Here is a 23,168-nt window from a genome sequence, read left to right on the forward strand (position 1 = left end):
ATGAAACATCTTAAAGGTCAGTGCCAAGAATGTGTAGCATACAGGACCACATGTGAAAAACCCAACAGCAATTTAGACCAACTCAGAAATTCAAATAAAGCTCAGGCAAATTACAAGGTCATTTGGAGCCTGAGATCTGGTTACAGGAGTGCGATGCTCATATTCTGATGCTCAATGTTAGCAGTTTCCACTACATATAGCATTTTCTTTAAAAATATTTCAAACAATTTTTTAAGTAAAAAAGCCCTGAAGATTCCTGCACCAATATTCCAAGAACTATATTCTATTAAGGAAAATATTAATTGGAGTGTTTAAGAAGTTGACTGACAGATTTGTTGATAACTGAAAAATTCCATATTCAGAATAAAGAAGGGACGACAAATTATATTCTTCCAATTGAGCTTTCAACTGTTAGCAATCATATGCATTGTGTAAATATCAAATTAAAGCAGAGCATGAAGTAATTCTTCATTCTTTCTATTGTTCAAATCATGCACAATTCATTTAGCAAACTAAATTTAAGATTTAAAATTACTCAAACAAGATGACGCAACTCTCTTCTATCTGCATTCTCCACTCGAGTAATTTTCACCTTCCTAACAGCATAAGCACCACTTCTCATCTAAACCAGTGACTTATTTTGAGTCTTAAATTGGCTCCTGTAAGGGAAGCGGTGCAAAACATACAGCTGAATACAATTTTCTCTAAATTTCACCAACTGATGCACTGCTTCTTGACTCTGCAACATTCCTCTCATAGATGGTTCTACTACTACTGTGCATTATTGGTTTTTAATGTCAGTGCCTGTCTCAAGTCAAATATGTTTAAACTAATTTTCTAAAGCAACAATTCACATTTCATGTATGTTGATCCTTTATCAGTCAGAGGAATTGGGAGGTCGTGTTGTGGCTGTACAGGATATTGGTTAGGCCACTGTGCAATATTGCGTGCTGTTCTGGTCTCCTTCCAGAAGGATGTTGTGAGACTAGAAAGGGTTCAGAAAAGATATACAAGGTTGTTGCTAGGGTTGGAGGATTTGAGCTATTGGTAAATGTGAATAGGCGAGGGCTGTTTTCCCTGGAGCGTTGGAGGCTGAAGGGTGACCTTACAGAGGTTTATAAAAACCATGAGGGGCATGGATAGGATAAATAGACAAAGTCTTTTCCCTGGGGTGGGAGAGTCTAGAACTAGAGGACATAGGCTTAGGGTGAGAGGGGAAAGATATAAGAGACCGAAGGTGGAACTTTTTCATGCAGAGGATGGTGAGTGTGTGGAATGGGCTGCCAGAGGAAGTGAGTGTCAAGATTAGGGTGGTGCTGGAAAAGCACAGCAGGCCAGACAGCATCCAAGGAGCAGGAAAAATTGAATTTTCAGGCAAAAGCCCTTCATCAGGAATGAGGAAGTGACAGAGGCTGGTACAATTGCAACATTTAAAAGACATTTGGATGAGTATATGAATAGGAAGGATTTGGAGGGATATGGGCCGGGTGCTGACAGGTGAGACTAGATTGGGGTGGGATATCTGGTCAGCATGGATGGGTTGAACCGAAGAGTCTGTTTCCATGCTGTACAACTCTGACTCATGAACAGGTCTTACACTCAATCCAGAAGCTAAAACAGTTCTTAAACAGTAAATGACAGCAACCTTTTCAAATGTGACATGACAACACTGCCTCTAACTGCTCAGTATTTTAAATGCTGCACATAAAACAGAAACAAATAAAAAAATCTTTATTGACATAGAAAAAATGCTTACAATCTCAATTGTTCCTTTAAATACACTACTTTATCTGCCTGCTTTCCTCAATTCAAGTACTAATTCATAATTTTGATCTTCCAGTTTTTCCCATGGTTGGGCTAACATTCTTTATCAACACTATCTGAGCAATAGGCATCTCAAATAACCATAATTCCAACTTGCAAGTTATTTATAATTTGCACAAGCACTTTGTATTTTAAAAAATGCACATACTGCATAAACAAGGGCACAACTCTAATTTCCAACGGTACATAGGCTAATTCAATTGTCACTATCCCACCTTTTTTTTGGGGGGGGTGGAAGCTCTTAAAGAATTACAAGATGATAACGTATATGTGAGACATGCATCGTAATTCGAAGCACTGCAATTGTGACCAGCCCTTGCCTTGACCCCTTCCCAGCCTCATTTAAACTGTACATGTATTGTGACCATCAGAAGAAAATATAACAAGCAGTCTTCTGAAAATCTGCAAGTGGAAACAATGGCCCCAGCATTCAGCACAGGCCTATCATAGTCTTTGGATTAGTGGTGCTGGAAAAGCACAGCAGTTCAGGCAGCATCCAAGGAGCAGCGAAATCGACATTTCAGGCAAAAGCCCTTCATCAGGAATAAAGGCAGTGAGCCTGAAACGTGGAGAGATAAGCGAGAGGAGGGTGGGGGTGGGGAGAAAGTAGCATAAATGACCTGGGGGTTGCAATGGGAGAGGGACTCCCTGAGATTCTTGTAGAGAGAGGAGGAAAACTTCTTCAAGGCAGGCATCCTTGCAAGAGGATTCGCAGAAGAGTTAAAATCAACTAGGTGAAAACAATGACTGCAGATGCTGGAAACAGATCCTGGATCAGTGGTGCTGGAAGAGCACAGCAGTTCAGGCAGCATCCGAGGAGCAGCAAAATCGACGTTTCTGGCAAAAGCCCTTCATCAGGGATAAAGGCAGAGAGCCTGAAGCGTGGAGAGATGAGCTAGGGGAGGGTGGGGGTTGGGGAGAAAGTAGCATAAATGACCTGGGGGTTGCAGTGGGAGAGTCTTTGCCAGCTGCTATTCTTGCAAACCACGCAGAAATGAGCATATCACAGAACAGGGGCGAGACCTGTTTAAGCCATAATGCACCATCCAAGCTCTAGGGTTAGGCATCGAGTCTTCTTTTAAAGAGCCATCAGACAAGACAATACAAAAGGTAACATCCCCTAAGTTGCAAACTGAAGACCTACAAAAAAGCCTTGTGGAGGCATGGGAGGCGTGTGTTGGATGTTAATGCCACAAACAAATGTCTTGGACTTACCCAGTTTTCCCCGAGATTCCTCCAGCTTCTGGATCTGGTTCTCCAGGAACAACATCGCGATCACAAATGCCACAACCCCGAGAAGCTGCAATTTGGGCGGCATGATAATTCTTAGTAGCCCCATGAAATTATCAAGACATAACGCAGGAGGGGAAAGGGGTTGGTGGGGGCGGGGGGACAAGAAAATCAAAGAAAGGAACCGAGGAGTTAAAACAAAAATCACACACTGAAGGGGGAGGGAGAGAGAAATTTTAATTTTTTTTCGCCCGAAAAAATAAATCAGAGATCAGAAGGTTGTAGGGTTTTGCCGACTGATTTGACGGACATTATTAATGGAGTGGCGGGGACGGGGGTAAACACGAGGTAAAGCGCTTCCAGTCACGGCCTCTCGAAGCTATCCGGCATCGGAGCACTCTCGGTGCCTTCCCTCGTTGGTCCTGCCCATCCCCCACCACCCGCCTCAACACAGCGTCTCCCCTCCCCCACAACTCCCGCCGCCCACTCCAACCGCCACCCCGCGTGCACGCTGGAGCGAGAACGTGCACACGCGCACTCCCTCCCTCCCTCAGCAGCCACGCGCCAACTGCCCGCCTCCCCACGCACAAGAGGGCGGCGGACACTCCAGGTTTCTCCAAGGCGATTGGTTCCTCCTCCGCACGTCAAACGGGCCTCTGCGCGTCTACTGCTCATCATTCACGTCAATCATTCTCTGCTGCTGATGAGACCCAAGTCGATTGGTCACACTTCACATCGATACGTCACCAGCCCGCCGCACAGCTCCTAAGTCAATTAGTCCAATTACACGTCAATCATAAACCGCACGGCCAACCGGACTGTTCCCAAAGACGATTGGTTATAGTGCACATCAATCACGCTTCACCGCGCCACCCGGACTATTTTCAAAGCCGATTGGCCTATTCTCAAATCAATCACACATACCCTCCTACAGTCCCCAAAGACTTGCATTCCATCCCATCCAATCCTTCCGCCGTTCGCCAAGCTGGTTGGGGTATTGCAACATCAATCATACTTCACCCCACCTCCAACCGTCAAACTTTAGCTGTCAATGTCAATTGCCTGTTTGAAGGTGATGTTGAGTACGCCTTTAACGTGACAAAAAAATATATTGGTGATGAGTCCAGAAAATAAGTGCTTTGTTAAAAAACTATAATGTGCGGCGTGATCGTTTTCAGACGGGGTGAACTTTATAATTTCCTGTGGTGAGGTAGGAGGGGTCTTTGGGTGATTCAAGATGGCTGCTGAGGTTTACTTATTCTGGCTGTTCCCTTTATTAAATGCGGTAAGTATTGATTGATTTTATATTTATGGGTTCTGCCTTTGTTTCTTCTTTCGTTGTGAGTGTATTAATTTATAGAATGAAGGTTATTCGGCTTTTGTGCATTGTTTCTCGATGTTGTATTGAGCTGGGCCTGAACTGCAGGATGTGTTCCATCCGGTTATTGTTGGGTGACGTGGGCTGAACCCAGTTAATGGAAGAATAACCGGTCGGTTCTAATGTTCCACTTCCTCCCCCACTGTCTTCCGTAAAATTATGGATTTATTTCAGACGCTTGTTGAAGGTATGCAATTCCCAGTTTAAAAAGTTTTTTGATCGGCCCCGAAGTGTTCCTGTAGTTTCCAAAGTGATTGTTCTGTGACAGTGTGAGTTACATTTTTGGCTGTTTTGTTGAGTTGCTCCGTGAAGTGCCAGGATACGCTGCACCAGGTCAGAACAATCAGTCGAAGCTGTAGTGATTGCGTTGATGATGTTGAGTTTTGAAAGCTTTAAATTTGTGAACGTGAGAAGTGAAAATATCCCCAGTTTAATTGTCTTGACAGCACGTTACATTTGGAGATGATAGTAATTAATATTTGTATTTCGCACTGAATATAGTGGGCATGAAAACAAATTTGCCTCTTTACAGGAATTTTCTGTGTGCAATTGAAAAAAAAGTTGTAAAATTAAGGGTGTTGGTTGGCTTAGTTGGCTGGACTGCTGGTTTGCAATGTGGAGTACTGTTGGCAAAATGGTTTGATTTCTGTCCTCCTTGTGAAGGATGCTTGCAAATGTTGTTTCTGCAAAAATCACAAGGCTGAATCATGGCGGCTAGGCTATGTTAGCGCTGAAAACGTGTTGCTGGAAAAGCGCAGCAGGTCAGGCAGCATCCAAGGAACAGGAAATTCGACATTTCGGGCATAAGCCCTTCATCCTGATGAAGGGCTTATGCCCGAAACGTCGAATTTCCTGTTCCTTGGATGCTGGCTGACCTGCTGCGCTTTTTCAGCAACACATTTTCAGCTCTGATCTCCAGCATCTGCAGACCTCACTTTCTCCGCTAGGCTATGTTAGGCTAGGTATGTTTGCACAAGTAGCTGTATCTTCAGAAATCGCAAGGTGGAATCATGAGGGTAAAGTAGGAGAAAGTGAGTATTGCAGATGCTGGAGACCTGAGTTGAAAAGTGTGGTGCTGGAAAAACACAGCAGGCCAGGCAGCATCCGAGGAGCAGGCGAATCGATGTTTTGGGCATAAGCCCTTCTTCAGGAATGAGACTGGTGTGCCAAGCGGGCTGAGATAAAAGATAGGGGGAACGGGCGCTGGGAATATGATAGGTGGAAGGAGGTGAGGGTGATAGGTCGAAGAGGGTTTGGGGTGGAGAGGTCGGGAAGAAGATTGCAGGTCAAGAGGGCGGTGCTGAATCCGGGGGTTGGGACTGAGATAAGGTGGGGGTAGGGGAAATGAGGAAGCTGGAGAAACCTACATTCATCCTGTGTGGTTGGAGGGTTCCTAGGCGGAAGATGAGGCGCTCTTCCTCCAGGCGTCGTGTGGCTAAGGTCTGGCGTTGGAGGAGGCCAAGGACCTGCATGTCCTTGGTGGAGGGGAAGTTAAAGCGTTAAGCCACGGGGCGGTTAGTTTAGCTGGTGTAGGTGTCCCAGAGGTGTTCCCTGAAACTTTCTGCAAGTAGGCGACCTGTCTCCCCAATGTAGAGGAGACCACGATGGTATATACAAAGAAATAACAACTAACCGAATGAATAAAAACTGTTTCAGAATTTGACTCGGGCTGAAATTATTGAATAGTGAAATTTGTTTCTCACATTCTCAATCCCTCTTCCTCTTGCCTGATATATGGTGACATCTCAGGTTAAACCACCATCAGTCATCTATGATGGCCTGTTAAGACTTTGACTTTAACTTTACATAGATTTCCAGAACTACTGTATGGCAATGCTACGAGTAAATTTAGAGCTCATGCAATAACAGATACTAGGACAACATGAGTACAAAATTAGCTGATGGACCATAAACAGGATAATTGGTCAAGGTTTGTGCGAAGATTTGTAGCTCGGGTGCTCGTTGTTGTGGTTCTGTTTGCCGAGCTGGAAGTTTTTGTTGCAAACGTTTCGTCCCCTGGCTAGGCGACATCATCAGTGCTCTGGAGCCTCCTGCGAAGCGCTTCTTTGATGTTTCTTCCGGTATTTATAGTGGTCTGTCCTTGCCACTTCCGGGTGTCCGTTTCAGCTGTCCGCTGTAGTGGTTGGTATATTGGGTCCAGGTCGATGTGTTTGTTGATGGAGTTTGTGGATGAATGCCATACCTCTAGGAATTCCCTGGCTGTTCTCTGTCTGGCTTGCCCTATGATAGTAGTGTTTTCCCAGTCGAATTCATGTTGCTTGTTGTCTGCGTGTGTGGCTACTAGGGATAGCTGGTTGTGTCGTTTCGTGGCTAGTTGATGTTCATATATGCGGATTGTTAGCTGTCTTCCTGTTTGTCCTATATAGTGTTTTGTGCAGTCCTTGCATGGTATTTTGTAAACTACATTAGTTTTGCTCATGTTGGGTATCGGTACCGATATTGTCAACCATATGGGAAGGGAAGTTGCAATGTGGAAGGAGGAGGCCAATCTGAGACTTTGAGGTGGAATTGGTCATCCTGGGAACAGATGACATGGAGGAATTAGGAATAAGGAGGCAGGGTGGGAGGAGGTGTAATCCAGGTAGCTGTGGGAGTCGGTGGGCTTATGTCTGTGGTTATTTTCCTTGATGGAGTTGGTGGGGGGTGGGGGGGGGGGCGGAGGGGGGCGGAGGAGTGTTGGTGTTTTTCCTTGACAGAGTTACCACACAACGCCTGAAGAAGGAACGTGTCATATTCTGCCTTGGGCCCATGCAGCCACATGGGATAAATGTAATTTCAACAGCTTCTTCATTTTACCCCTACCCCCATGTTATCCCAGTCCTGAGCCTCCAACTCGGCACCACCCTCTGGACCTGTCCATTGCTACCCCCTCTGACCTATTACCTTCTCCCTCACCTTTATCCTGCTATTGTGTTCCTGGCAATGTTACCCCCTCCCATTTATCTCTCATCCCGACCCACAAGCCTCATTCCTGCTGAAGAGCTTATGCTCGAAATGTTGACTCTCCTGCTTCTCGGATGCTGCCTGACTGGCTCACCACACTCTTGACTCTGGAAAAACAATTAGAAAAGTGAAGAAATTAAAAAGACCAATATTACAGATCATAGGAATAAATAAGAAAAAATAAAGAAAATATTCAGAGTAAGTCTTTTCAATCCAGTCCAAAACTTCAGTAATTGAAAGAGAGATCTCCACGTCAACTGTGAGGGGGTTCAGGAGTTGAGAAAATGGATGTGTACATAGATTGTTAAGGGTGGCATTTCTTCATGAACCCCTTGGAGAAAGTAAAGACCACAGATGTTTGAGATCAGACTCAAAACGTGTGACACTGGAAAAGCACAGCTGGTCAGGTAGCATGTGCGGAGCAGGAGAGTCAACGTTTCGAGCATAAGCTCTCTTCGTCCGATGCCTGGAGGAAGAACATCTCATCTTCTGCCTTGGACTTCTCCAACCACATGGGATCGCTGTGGATTTCACCAATCTCCTCATCTCCCCTTCCCGCACCTTATCCCAGATCCAACCCTCCACCTCAGCACCGCCCTCTTGAACAGTCCTACCTGTCCACTTTCCTTCCCAATATGTGCTCCACCCTGCACTCTGACCTGTCACCATCATCCCCCCAGCTTCATCTACCTATCTCATTCCTAGCTCCCCCCCCCCCCCCCCCCCGCCCTCCCAGCAACAACCCCCTCCCATTTAGCTCTCAGTCCCCTTGGGGCCCCCCGCCCCACATTCCTGTCATTGCCTTCCTGTGCAGATGATACAAAAACAAATGGAGGGACAGGTAGTCTTGAGGATGCAGAAGGACTTGGACAGGCTGCAAGATTGTATTCATCTACCATTTCTTTGCCAATTGCAGGAAAATGTGAGGTTATGCACTTTGGTAGGAAGAATAGAAACCATGGACTATTTTCTCACCAAGGAAAAGCTTCAGAAATCTCAAGTTCAAAGGGACTGTGGAGTCATGGCTCAGGATTCTCTCAAGGTTCAGTTGGCAGTTAAGGCAAATGTAATGTTAGCATTCATTACAAGACTGCTAAATAGAAGAGCAAAAGTGTACTATTCAGGTTATGTGGTCACTGGAATAGTGACTAGTTTTGGGTCCCTAATCTAAGGAAAAGGAAGCTGTCATTGGCGGAGGTTCAGAGGAGGTTTTTAATACTGATCCTCGGGATAAAGAACTTGTCAAATGAGGAGCAGTTGAGAACTCTGGGTCTGCACTTGATTGAGTTTAGAAGGATCGCAGGGGGATTGAAACTTTCAGAATACTGGGAGGTTTGGATTGTGTGGTCGTAGGGCAGATATTTCCACCATTAGGAGAAACTAGGATCTGGAGCCACAGCCTGGGATGAAGGCACAACCTTTTAGAACTGAGATGAGAAGTTTCTTCAGCCAGAGGGTGACGTCTCTAGAACTCATTGCTGCAGAAGGCTGGGGAGGCCAAATTATTGTGTATTTAAGATTGAGATAGCTAGATTCTTGATCGGCAAGGGGATCAAATGTTATGGGGAGAAAGCAAGGGATTGGAACGAGGAGGGGTGCCCAGTTGATGGGCTGGAATGGACACAATGGTCCAAATGGCCACTTACTGCACTGAAATAATTTTGTGACAAAACTTTCCACTCGCATACCCCATCTTCAATATTTATAGCTTCCACCACCTTGGAGGCGAGACAGGAGTGAGTACCATCTACAAGATGCACTGCCCTGATCCTCCACGATTCCTTTGGCAGTATCTTCCAAACCTGTGACCTCTGCCATTCAATGGGACAAAAGAATTACATGAGAGCACTACTTCCTGCAAGTTCCTTTCCAAGCCACATACTGTCCTGACATGGAACTGTAGCACCATTTTTCGTTCTCAGTGGGTTGGAATTCTGGAACTGCACATTGGGTATACCTAACCCCTTCTCCCATGTACTGTAGCAATTCAAGAGATGGTTCACTGCCAGTTTCCTAGGGGAAAGGTAGGTTGGCCTAGCCAACAACATCCATGTTATGTGACCAAATGTAGAAAATGATCTTTACCTCAATGTTGCATTAAGTTCCACATTCTAATCATTTTCTATTTTGAAAACAAGTTTCTGCTAAATTCCTGTTAAGTTTATTGGTGACATATTGAATCTAGAATCCCTAGTTCTGGACTCTCCTGCACATCGTCATGGTTTAATGTTTCAAATCCTTTTAAGATTATCATAGACCTTTCCAGAGAGAAGACTTTCATTCTATTTGATCTTTCCTGCTAAGTATGTCCTCCCAGTTCTGGTATTCATCTTCTCCATTGCCTATATCTCTTTCATAATTAATAAGCCAGAAGTGTTCATTTGTTCTAAATATGGATTCACGGAGATTCTTCCAATCAACCCAAATAACTTCTCTGCTGGATGTAAGTTTGCTTGCTGAGCTGGAAGGTTCGTTTTCAGACGTTTTGTTACCATACTAGGTAATTCCATCAGTGAGCCTCCAGTGAAGTATTTGTGTTTGTTTCCTTGAGCTGGTGGTGCCATTTCCTGTTCTTTTTCTCAGGATGATAGATGGTATCCAAATCGATGTGTTTGTTAACAAGTTCACAAGTAATTAACTTGCTGTTTAACAAATACTCTCATGGGACAATTTAATATCTTAAAGGTGCAATATAAATGTGAATGTTTAAGCAGCTCTTTGAGATATCCTGAGGGCACGGTAAACTTCTGTTATCATTGATTACTTAAGAACTAATTGTCTGCCAGGTTGTGCAGGGAATGATAAATGTGACTGAATGCCTTTAAGAAGGCTGTCCTCCAGTTGTATGTTAGTTCAAGGACTAAGTTAGACTGCATTAATGGTCCACAAATTTCATACTGATACAGATTTGAAGCTACTTTACTCCAGTGCCATGTTTCAAGTGTACACTGGATGTGTTGGTGTAAGCAGTTTCTAAAGTACTTTCAGGGAATCCTAATTGGTTTTGTTGTTTGTTGACAGGACCAATTTGCACCAACAGCATATAAACCACAGCATCTGAACCTCAGTTCTTGGCCAGTGCTAACGAGCCACAGTCTGCTACTTTCAACTCTTAGCATCACTGGCAACGAAATATATGACAAACAGCCAAACATCTTTGGTTATTCCAAGATAGCTTGGTAACTGTCCACTAAATCATTTAGAACATTTGCACATGTGAATGCAGTGTGTGAGGTAAATGCTCTTCAGTTTCGATTAAACTGAGACATTTGGCATGAATTTCTGAAATTACTCAAACAAAATCTGTTAGTTTTGTGCTGGTGGCAGTAGAACTGAAGAGTCTTCAGAGAATATTGGGGTAAAGGAATCATTTCTTTAAAATAAAATGAAACAAATGGACAAGTACAAGGTGGAAAGGGGTATTGAAGTAGATACAATAAGTTTGGATGTTTGCCCTAGCAGTTGATGCTAAGTATTCTATCTCAATCTGCATGTTGTTTTCTCCAAAGCTTAATTTGGAATTAACTGAATTATATTGGCAGAAATTACATCTTTTTAAGATTGAGGAAATTTCCATTTCAAGAGAGTACCGAACCTTTAGCTTCTATTCCCATGACATTGGGATGTCTGGTCGGCATGGATGGGTTGGACCGAAGGGTCTGTTTCCATGCTGTACATCTGAGTCTATAATTGAATAAAGGATGTGCAGGGTAGTTTTTTTTTCAAATGAAGAAGGAACTGGAAATGAGTTGAACTTGTGCCAATGCACAGTAAGGTTAGTGACTTAGCCCTATTTAAATATAGTTTCAGTTTCAATCTCTTACTACTTCAGTTTTTCTGAAACCTGTGGGCTTGTATAAGCATGGGAATGTCAGAATGCTGACTTTTAAATACTGTCCTGTGCTGCCGTCTAAATTGGCTATCACCTGGTCTGCGGCTACCATTGAGATTTACCCAAGCAAAATTTTAAAAATTGCATTTTTGGAACAAGTTTTGGACTTTAAAGCCTGCCAAATTGCTTTGTGGACAATAAACAATAAAGCTTCATGTGATTTATATAAATAATTATTTTAGTATCCTGTTGTTGGTGTGACTTAATCCTTTTGAGGTTAAAAACAATGACAGCAGATGCTGGAAACCAGATTCTGGATCAGTGGTGCTGGAAGAGCACAGCAGTTCAGGCAGCATCCAGAGTGCAGCAAAATTGACATTTCGGGCAGACGCCCTTCATCAGGAATAAAGGCAGAGCCTGAAGTGTGGAGAGATAGGCTAGAGGAGGGTGGGGATGGGGAGAAAGTAGCATCAAGTACAATGGGTGAGTGGGGGAGGAGATGAAGGTGATAGGTCAGGGAGGAGAGGGTAGAGTAGATAGGTGCAAAAGAAGATAGGCAGGTAGGGCAAGTCCGGACAAGTCATGGGGACAATGCTGAGCTGGAAATTTGGAACTAGGATGAGGTGGGGTAAGGGGAAATGAGGAAATTGTTGAAGTCCACGTTGATGCCCAGGGGTTGAAGTGTTCCGAGGCGGAATATGAGGCGTTCTTCCTCCAGGCGTCTGGTGGTGAGGGAGCGGCAGTGAAGGAGGCCCAGGACCGCAATGTCCTCGGCAGAGTGGGAGGGGGAGTTGAAATGTTGGGCCACGGGACGGTGTGGTTAATTGGTGCGGGTGTCCCGGAGATGTTCCCTATAGGTGCTGGTGCTTGTTCCCTAAAGGTGCTGGCACCCCTGGTGCTCACCTTCCACCCTACAAACCTTCACATAAACCAAATCATGCGCCGACATTTCAGCCACCTCCAAAAAGACCCCACCACCAGGGATATATTTCTCTCCCATCACTTTCTGCCTTCCACAAAGACCGTTCCCTCCTTGACTACCTGGTCAGGTCCACGGCCCCCCTACAACCCACCCTCCCATCCCGGCACTTTCCCCTGCCACCGCAGAAACTGTAAAACCTGTGCCCACACCACCTCCCTCACCTCTATCCAAGGCCCTAAAGGAGCCTTCCACATCCATCAAAGTTTTACCTGCACATCCACTAATATCATTTATTGTATCCGTTGCTCCTGATGCGGTCTCCTCTACATTGGGGAGACTGGGCGCTTCCTAGCAGAGCGCTTCAGGGAACATCTCCTGGACACCCGCACCAATCAACCACACCGCCCCGTGGCCCAACATTTCAACTCCCCCTCCCACTCTGCCGAGGACATGGAGGTCCTGGGCCTCCTTCACTGCTGCTCCCTCACCACCTGGAGGAAGAATGCCTCATCTTCCGCCTCAGAACACTTCAACCCCAGGGCCTTAATGTGGACTTCAACAGTTTCCTCATTTCCCCTTCCCCCACCTCACCCTAGTTCCAAACTTCCAGCTCAGCACTGTCCCCATGACTTGTCCGGACTTGTCCGACCTGCCTAGCTCCTTTTCCACTTATCCACTCCACCCTCTCCTCCCTGACCTATCACCTTCATCCCCTCCCCCACTCACCCATTGTACTCTATGCAACTTTCTCCCCACCCCCACCTCCTCTAGATTAATCCTTTTGAGGCCTTTTAGTAGTAAGTTGTTATGTCAATGAGAAATATAACATCAGGAACTCCTGTCCCAGCCATTATATCACGCAGCTGCCAACCGTCATTGCTTGGGAATATTTTTATTTTGAATTTTTCCATAAAGTGTCTCAAAATCATTTATAGTTCAGCCATTTTCTAATCATTGTAGCTGTTGGTCATAAATCTCTGCTTTCTCTGATAATGACAGTTCTGGAATTGCACTTATTACCTGCTGGTATATTCACTTCTAATTGGACTTGTCACAGAGGTGTCAGTTGTTAAAAGCTGAAGTGTAGCTGGGCATGCAAGCAAAGAGTCTGGCTGTTCCTCACTTATTGCAGAATATAAATGTACATATTGTATGGCTGACTTTAACATGTTTGCAATATAATATTGGATAAGCCGTCTAGTTGTAATTTTTACAGATTTTCTTTTGCGTGCCCTGTCAGCTAATGCTCTGCAGTAGAAACACAGCACAATATAAATTTGGAATGACTGCAGCCATAGTTCTGAAGAAAAGAATAAGCATTTTCTAAAATTCCAGCTGTCTTCATGTTGGATTAATTGTGAAGAATGGGAGTGTACTTCCCTCCTAAACTGCACTTTGGTGATCAGATTTCTCTTTTTGTGGATGCTGCTGGCTTCTCCCTAATAGCCCCTGAATTGAGGGCAGTTAAATGTCAGTCATACTGTTTGTGGTTCTGGAGTCACATCGTCCAGTCCGTGTAAGGCTGACTTCCTTCCTTAATAGATGTTAGTGAGCCAGATTGGTTTATATGATTGTTGCCATGATCAAAATACTGATCAATATTCCAGATGTTTTAAGTTGAATTTAAATTTGGCAGCTGACATCTTGGTCTTTAAACCTGCGCCCCAAGACATTAACCTGGGCCTCTGGATTCCTAGCCCAGTGACTGCCACCATATGAACATATTGGGGCTCTGAGCATGCACACAATGTTCTTAGATTGGGGTTTGGATGTAACTCCTTCATCTATACTCTGTCATAACAGAGCTTAATCCTAATCTACAAGGAGTAGCTTTTTATTTAATACTCTACTTTTTATTTGAAGTATTGCACATTTATTCTGTGCATAAACAAGCTGGCATACATCCGAGATGTGCATCTTCCTTTCAAAGCAAAAAAGAGTTTGAATGATAATGGTCATTTTCAACATGGATGTTTAGATTGATAAATGGAGTGCTAATGAGCACTATTTTGTCCTGGATGGTGTGGTACATCGAGCATTGCAGCTGCATGCAACCTCACATGAGCATTTCACAACTGTCTGGATTTGTGACTTTCTTGTAATGGAGAACCTTTAGGGAGTTAAACAATGAGCCACTTATCATGATATCCATCCTTGACTTGCTCTAATAACCATGGTATTGTGTAGTTTGTCCAGTTTAATTTCTCTTGATGATGACCCAATGAATGTAATGGAGGAGTTATTTGTCAATGATGATCTCAAACAAGCATGGTGTCCCTGTCTTATTTGGTGTTGTTATTATTTAGCTTTTGTCATCCCAAGCCTCTGTGTTGTGGTTTGCTTCAGTTTACTGCTCTTTCTCCTCTGTATGGTTCCTTAGTTTTATCATTTTGACTCTGGTCTGTAATTTAGCATGGTTTTTACATTGCTAGTATGTACCTTTCCATTTCCAATTGATTTTGATATTTATACATCCTGTTTTCTGTTTGCAGATATATATGTGTGGTGCAGAGCTATCATCTGAAGCCTGCCGAGAGCTTGGTTTCTCCAGTAATTTGCTCTGCAGCTCATGTGACCTCCTTGGCCAATTCAGTCTCAACCAGTTGGACCCAAACTGCAGACGATGTTGCCAAGAGGAAGCCCAGTTAGAAACAAAAAAGGTATTGCTTTTGTTATAAATTGCATCATAAGGTTAATCCAGATTATTTAATTGTCAGATGCATGTAGCAAGTTTTAACTACTTAAAATATTTGCTGACACTAAATTTGGAAATGATTGTCTTTTGTTATGAACCAAACCACCTCAGAATATATCAAGGATACCAACTTTTTTATCTTATTTAAAGGCAAGTGTAAGGTGCTGTGTTCCAGATGATTCATTTGGTTTTAAACAAAATTCACTTTGTTTTAGCTGTATTGTAAGAATAAACAAAGAAGATTTGGCATAACTTTAACTCTATTGAAATACTCTATAATATTATTCAACTATTCCAAAATAGCAGCATCCCACAAACATACTCTTGGCAAAAGCAAATTCAGCAAAACAAACTTTTCTAAAGTGCGATCTCCTTTCTAGTTCAGGAGAAAGGAGCACAAAAAAAATCTAACAGCAGAGTAGCTTTTTGCTACAGGAAATAGAGCTGTATGTATCAGCTGTGTGAGCTTTACCCCACCTGCTCAATCTTCCTTTGTCTAATTTAAGAAAAAACATGCCAGAAGTTCAGAGGCATTTGCCAACTGCTTCTGATGTAGACATACTGACACCACTGTGCAATACCTCTGTGCCATAAAACAGCAGAACAAATCTCTCAAAGGCACAGTACTATTGTAATGGTTGGTAAAGTTCACCGCTGATGAATTAATATGCTTTGTTTAGATTTGGAAGTTTACTAAACATATTACTCCATATATTCAATGTTAAAAATCTCATAACACCAGGTTGTAGTCCAATGAGTTTATTTGTAAGTACTAGCATTGCTCTGAAAGCTAGTACTTCCAAATAATCCTGTTTAGACTATAACCTGGTGTTGTGCGATTTAACTTTGTCCACCCTAGTCCAACACTGGCACCCCAATATCCTATGTATTCTGTGACACCAAGAACTATTTGAAGGATACATCGGCAGGGTATGCTGTTTGGTATTGATGCATTATTTTGTAGTTTTACGCTGTTATCCTCTTCACTTAAAGAAGCTTCTGGTTTATGAATCAACACTACAGTCAAATACTTCATTTACACAGAGATGATCCCTACTTAAAAACAATAGGTATATATCTTGGATAGCAGGATTAATGTAAGCCACTGATGAATTAACTTTTACTATGAAGCCTGAGACAAGTCCACGACCTTGACATAATTAGGTTTGGACCCTACATAAGGCATTTGATATGGTTCCGCGTGGTAGGCTCATTCATAAAGTCAGGAAGTATGGGATACAGAGAGATTTGGCTATCTGGATTCAGAATTGGTTGGTTGACAGAAGGCAGACAGTGGTTGTAGATAGAAAGTATTTTGCTTGGAGGTCAGTGTTGTGTGGGGTCCCGCTGGGCTCTGTTCTTGGGTCTTTGCTCTTTGTAGTTTTTGACTTTGATAAGGAGGTTGAGGGTTGGGTTAGTAAATTTGCAGATGACACAAAGTTTGGAGGTGCTGTTGATAGCATCAAGGGTTACTGCAGGCTGCAGCGCGACATAGACAGGATGCAGAGGTGGGTTAAGAAATGGCAAGTGGAGTTCAACCTGGATAAATGCAATGTGATGCATTTGGAAGGTCGAACTCAAATGCTGACAATAGGATTAAAGGCAGGATTCTTGGCAGTGTGGAGGAACAGAGGGATCTTGGTGTGCAAGTACATAGATCCCTTAAAGTTGCCACCCAAGTGGATAGGGTTCTTAAGAAAGCATATGGTGGTTTGACTTTTATTAATGGGGGATTGAGTTTAAGCCGTGAGGTTTTGCTACTGCTCTACAAGTCCCTGGTGAGACCACACTTGGAATATTGTGTCCAGTTCTGGTTGCCCTACTATAGGAAAGATACAGAGGCTTTGGAGAGGTGCAAAGAAGGTTTACCAGGAAGCTGTCTGAACTGGAGGGCTTGCCTTATGAAGAAAGGTTGAATAAGCTCGGACTTTTCTCTCCAGAGAGAAAAGGAGGAAGAGAGGAGGCCTGATCGAGGTCTACAAAACAATGAGTGGAATAGATAGGGTCAATAGACAGAGACTTTTCCTCAGGGCAGGGTTGACTGGTACGAGGAGTCAAAGTTTTAAGATATTAGGAGAAAGATATAGAGGACACGTCAAAGGTACGTTCTTTACGCAGCCAGTTGTGAATGCAAGGAATGCATTGCCAACCGTGGTGGTGGATGCTGGACATGCACATGGATAGCAGTGAGTTGAGGGGTGCATAGGTTAAGTTGTTATATTTTACATTAGGTTTAAACCTCGGCTCAACATTGTGGGCCAAAGAGCCTGTTCTGTGCTGTACTTTTCTATCTTCTAGAAGAATTAGAATTTTGCAGAATTTGTGAATTGAAAAAAGTATTCTTAAGGAGTTTGATTTTAATCTGGTGACTTTTATTTTGTCTCAATGACGGCGTTGCAGGTTCTACGTTTTTAATCATAATTGCATCTAAATTATGGATGAAATCTGGGATGCTGGAGGGAATGGTAACTGCCAGTTACTTTCATGTACTATCAACAATCTGGTTTGAACCCTTCTCTCTTCGTAATCATTTATAGAAACAAGTCTGAGGAGTTTGTCTTTATCACTTGGATTAAGATTGAGATTAAGTTGTCTTTGTTTTTTTTACACACCTACCCATCCCAAGTTTATGCCATGCCATAAATCGAAACTTTTACCTTTCTCCTGTTTCCCTGCTCTTTCCTGTTGTCTTCCTGAAGCTCATTTTATCTTGAGACTCTTCTCTTGCTTCTAACCCTATTTCCACTCGAACTGCTGACTACTGAACCACAGCTCCCAGGCCCACATGCTATTGTTGTGGGTGATTCCCTTAATTTAGCTGCAGCCTTTGGAATGGTTTGCTGTAATGTCCTTATGGCTATAACATGTCCTTATGGCTATAACATGCCATTTCTGATAAAGGGATAATGCTCCTCAGATGTTGCCTGACCTGCTGTTCTTTTTCCAATATCGCACTCATGACTATAACATCCTTTGCATTGTCTAGCTGAATGGAACAGTTGTTGCAGGTTCCATTCTTATCTCAATAGTAACCTTGTCTTTACAGAACTATAGTTAGTTCTACAGTCTCTCAAGGGTCATTTTACCCCTCTTATTTTTCATCTGTGTACTGACCCATGGCAATGATATTAGGTATGATATTCACATGTACCTTGGCAACACCTAACAAACACTGGCTACACTCTATTCTTCAGAGTTCTCTGGGCTGTTAGACAGCTTGTCTATTATCCAACTTTAAATGAATTTAAATTTCACTTGATTGATTTTTCCAACTTTTCAAGATCATAGGGACTACACAGTCTCCATTCCCGAGCCATTGATTCCATTCACCTACGCTGACCAGTGCCTCTGGCTGGACAAAAATATTAAAACTTTACACCAATGATTTTCTTGCCCATTGATTTTGTTTTTCAATCACAAGGCTAACAATTTTCATCTCCACCCATCTACTGCTGAAGATCACTTGTGTGCTTTTGTTGCTTTCTAATTTTAATTCCCTTTCAAGGCTGTCTCCTATCTTCATCCATGCTAAATTTCAGCTCATCCAAACATTTGCTGCTTGTATTCTTACTGGCATCGCGACCATTCATCTTTGTTCACTGACCAGTGGTGGTTCCTGATCAACCATTGCTGCTTTTTTAACTTCTTCAATCCTTTTTTGAACCGGATCCTATTTGCATCTCCCATTTTCTTTGCCCTACCAATGAAATTTGTGCCTTCAGCTGCCACGATTCTAACATGAGGAATTTGTTTCCCAATCCTACCTTCTCCACCTCTTCTCCAAGTGCATCTTAAAACTTGTTTCTTTGATCACCTGAGATTATTCATGGGTTTTCATACCTCCGACTGGCATTTCCCATTCTCTTGTCCAGATTCCTAAAGTTTCCCTGTTTTCCTCCTCCTTTTGTCTTTGCCTCAGGCACTTGTTTGTTCGATCAGATTCCTTTGAAGCATCATGGGCATTTAACTGTGTTAATATTATATTATTCCATGCTATTGATGGAAAGGAGGACAAAAATTATCAGAAAAGACCACTTCTGCTTTTGTTGAGGCTGCAAAGTTTGCATAATTGAAGAGGAAACGAGAGGAACAAACGTTATTGGTCTCACTCCTTTGACCATCTGCCAGAAAACCATCCTTTTTGCCACCTTCATTCATTCATCCACCATCTTGTTGACTGTAGATTTACTGTTCTCGTTCCTCAAAACATTTGTGTGTGTGTGCGCGCATATACATAAAATCTTCTTTCCACATTACTAGTACACCAATTCTTTTGTTGCCCTGCTTAACCTTTGGATGCATAAATCCTCTTGCTCATTAATGTTATTTATGGATTTAGTTGTGTATGTAGAGTCATAGAAGTACAGCATGGAAATACATTCCCTTTGGTCCTACTCATCCATGTCGACCAGATATCCTAAGTGAAGCTAGTCCCATTCGCCTGCACTTGACGCATATCCCTCTAAACTGTTGCTACTCATGTATCCAATTATCCTCATTTGCTGTGTGTAGGCCTCTTGAAATCTGATTTGAAACACAAACCTGGGTATAATTTTTCATATTTACATCCAAAAGATCTACTCCAGCATGGAGGCCAATAAAAAGATCAAATGCAAGGCTTTGCATATTTGGCTGTCTTGAGTTTCCACATAGCTTTGTCAGAATACTTTTAACAGAAGCACAAGTTTGGTTTCTCCTTTTTCTGTTCTGCCACTGAGAGGTTACTTTCTTCTGTCCAGAGTGGACTTGCTGCAATGAGAGTTCGTTGGAACCACTGACAATATAGCACTCCTACTGTATAGGATTATCATCTCTTAATAATAATCATTGCTCTGGGTAATATTTGCTTTGGCTTTCATTTTAAACATTTATGTAATAACAGTAATAGAAATTTCCTTTTTTAAAGTCAATAAAATGTTTTATATGGAGAAAGGAAGGATAGTAAACTGACGACTGGTGTGTTGTGGAATTGCACCGTTGAGATCTTTGTAAAGATACAGATCAAACCAATTATTGTCGCTTGTTTCATTTGTTCTTTCAATAAGTTTCTACCATAAGAAGGGAAATTCGGTACATTGCAGTTTGTATTGCCACTTAAACTTATTTGGAATGAAAATATCAAGCCCCTTAAGAATTCTGTATATTTAAATGAGATCATCTCAATCTAAATTCCAGTGAGTAGAATCCCAACCTGTTTTGCCTTACGAACAAAGACTATTCCTCGCATACTAGGGATAACCCTTGTGAGCCTTCTCTGAATTGCCACAAAATGATACCATTCGTCAAGGGGACTAAAACTGTTCATTGGATTCCAGATATGGTCTTGGCAGCACCTTGTATAGATGCCATAAGGCTTCTCTGCCCTTCAACCCCAACCCCCTTGAAATAAGGGGGGAAATAGAGGGTATAGGTTTAAAGTGAGAGGGGAAAGATCGAAAAGGGACCTTGGGCAACGTTTTCATGCAGAGAGTGGATCCATGTATGGATTGTGCTGCCAGAGGAAGTGGTGGAGGCTGGTACAATTACAACATTTAAAAGGCATTTGAATGGGTATATTAAGAAGAAGGGTTTACAGGGATATGGACTAATAGCTCGCAAATGTGACTAGATTTACATAAAATACCTGATTGGCATGGATGAGTTGGACCAAATGATCTGTTTCCATGCTGTATATCTCTGACACTCTGAGTGTAACTTCGAATCTTTCCTGTCTCATTCTCATCAATAATCTGATTTTAATTTTGTACAATGCTGAGTAACTTACTGTACCTGCTGTACTCTTGCACGGTTTAAAGAGTTTGGGATTGGGAACATTCAGACACGTTATCACCAAATTTTCTTTTAGTACTTTTAAAAATAATCTAGATATTGATTATAAAATTTTAAACTATAAAATGAAATTAGTCTTGTAAATGTTGATTATTTTTAGCAGTATTTAAATAAATGGGAATGACTTGAATTGCAACTGTTTGTCAGGCTACCTGTGAGGATCCTTAGGGAAGGATGTTTTGGCCCGGGTGGGAATTCAATGCATGTTTACAATTTTACGAGGATGATACTTGGATGTCAGGGATTCAGTTCCAAGGAGAGATTAGACAAATTGGTCTTTATTCTCCAGAATATAGAAAGTTAAGAAGTGATCTAATTGAGGTCTTCATGTTATTAACGGGGAAAGACAGAGTAGATAAAGAAACTATTTCCACTAAGAAGTAAGGCCAGGCTATTCACAAGCACTGTTAGAAAACACTTTCATGGGGAAAGAGTAGTGGAGGTTTGAAACTCTTCCTCAATTGGCAGTCAACGTTAATTCAATTGTTTAATGGAAATCTGAGAGAGAAATTTTTGTTTACTAAGGAAATCAAGAGATGAGCCCAAAGCATGCAACACATGTTGCCCAGGCAGCAGATAGCCATGATCTTATTGAATGAGGGGGCCAAATGGCCTACTCCTGGTTTTGTGTTCCTCCATTCAATGCTGACCAGAATGTTTCTTGAATCTTATACTGTCGTTTCACTTTCCAAGAGAAAATGTTGCTGCGGGTCACTCTTAAATGATGTAATTGGATGGGATATTGAGAGTATTCCATTTTCCAAGCAGTTAGCCTTGGCTCATTAATTGCATCCTTGCCTTTCTGCAGAGATTTGAGCATCTCACATGGGTTAGCATTCCCACACATTATTGTAGAGGTGTTATACCAATAAAGGTGTGACGTCTTTTGATGAAATTAGGGTGAGGTGTCATCTGTCCTCTTGGACAGAAAAGATCCCATTGCATTCACGAGAAAGCAGGGTAGTTATGATGTCCCCAGTTTTTACATCCATTAATTGATGTTACTAAAACTGAATATTCGATCATTCATTTTGACAGTAGCAACCTTTTTGCATTCATGTATCCTTTTTTTTTCAATTTGGTTAAGTACTCCAAAGTACTTCGCGTGAACTTTGTCAATAAAATTTGACTTTGAACCATGAGAGAGATTAGGACAGGTAACTGAAATCCTGCTCCGTGTAGACATTGAAGCTTGTCTTAAGAGACTGGAGAAGTTGGGGATATTCTCAAGGTTAAGGTCTGGATACCTGACAACATGCCAATCATGGAATGATTTAATAAACTCTGGGATGTGCAAAAGAGACTAGAATCAGAAGAATGTTAAAAACTCTGTGGATGATGTATCAGTAGGAGGTCAAAAGATAGAATGGGATAATCCCATGTGTTGACAGCAGGATGCGAATTCTGTAATTTGAGGTGTACCTCTCGGGTGTATAACACAATTTTTGTTTTCAGGTTTCGTTTAACCTAACTCCAACTCTTGCATCTCCAGAGGGCTACACTTCATAGCATGAAATATTCATTTCCCTATCTGTTCTCCATTTTCTGTGTAATTAGGCAGCTTACCCACATCCCACAAATGAGCGGGGAGAGGGAAAAATAATAATACTGTGTGGAGCAGCTACGGCTGGAAACATTACCCAGTGGAACCAGAAATGATTGGGTTAAACTCTGTACCTATGCTTTTGAGGGTGTTCTGAATTAATTTGTACCTCTAATTGCATTTACTGCTCATTGTAGTGTTTCTGAGGAGCTCCTTGTACCTGTCATTAATCTACTGAAAACTCAATGTAATGCTTATTCCATGTTTGATTGTCACCTAATGACCATAGTTCTTTTATGTGCCTAAAAGCCATTTTGGTCATATTTTGTAATACCTTAGAATTGTGTCAACTTCGCAACAGATCCGATATTCTGATGCCCAAAGAACAATGGTCCATTGTACTTGTGTGCACAATAAACAGTTTGTCAACGGAGCCAGGAATTTTTCCTTCTTCACTCGTCAATTTTGTAAACCGTTACATAGGCAAATGAGCAGCAATTCTGGCGAATTAATAACAATGTATGATTCCCATTTACTTGTTATTATTGTTTTGCTCTGCCAGCTTGATAGAAATGCTAGATCAATTAAATATAGAAGTTATTGATGTTATGTACTTGGTGATAATGTCACTGGGCTAGTAATCATAGAATTGTTACCATGTGAAAGGTGACCATATCTACACCCGCAATGCTGTTTGGAAGTGAGTTTCAGCAACAGTAGAGTGGCAGTTGTGAACTCCAAGTTACAATGATGCAGGCTGTGCAGAGTTTCCCCTCTTTTTACTCATCTGTTGTTGAAACCTCTCATATATGACTCTTAAATTGACTCTTCTTGTGTGCTCCTAGCTGACACTTTCTACAGTTTGTAAACTTGTCATTAAAACCTTGCTGTCATCACCTAACTTGCATCAACTCCCATTTGCCCTCCAACTGTGCTCGTAAATGTGATCCA

General features: G+C 42.2%; 2 protein-coding genes across 2 annotated transcripts in view; one reads left to right on the forward strand and one right to left on the reverse strand.

The window, feature by feature from the left end:
• LOC132819184 (heparan sulfate 2-O-sulfotransferase 1) overlaps positions 1-3,494 on the reverse strand; it is a 221,292-nt gene extending 217,798 nt beyond the window's left edge. Inside the window, exon 1 of the mRNA XM_060830621.1 lies at positions 3,040-3,494. Within this exon, the coding sequence (XP_060686604.1) occupies positions 3,040-3,163 (124 nt within the window). The 5' untranslated portion in view covers positions 3,164-3,494. The remainder of the gene's footprint in view (positions 1-3,039) is intronic.
• A 737-nt stretch (positions 3,495-4,231) lies between these two features.
• selenof (selenoprotein F) overlaps positions 4,232-23,168 on the forward strand; it is a 41,832-nt gene continuing 22,895 nt past the window's right edge. Inside the window, exons 1-2 of the mRNA XM_060829980.1 lie at positions 4,232-4,339; positions 14,643-14,810. Coding sequence (XP_060685963.1) covers positions 4,292-4,339; positions 14,643-14,810 — 216 coding nt within the window. The 5' untranslated portion in view covers positions 4,232-4,291. The remainder of the gene's footprint in view (positions 4,340-14,642; positions 14,811-23,168) is intronic.

The sequence above is a fragment of the Hemiscyllium ocellatum genome, chromosome 9, assembly GCF_020745735.1.
Source record: "Hemiscyllium ocellatum isolate sHemOce1 chromosome 9, sHemOce1.pat.X.cur, whole genome shotgun sequence".
Classification (NCBI taxonomy): Eukaryota; Metazoa; Chordata; class Chondrichthyes; order Orectolobiformes; family Hemiscylliidae; genus Hemiscyllium; species Hemiscyllium ocellatum.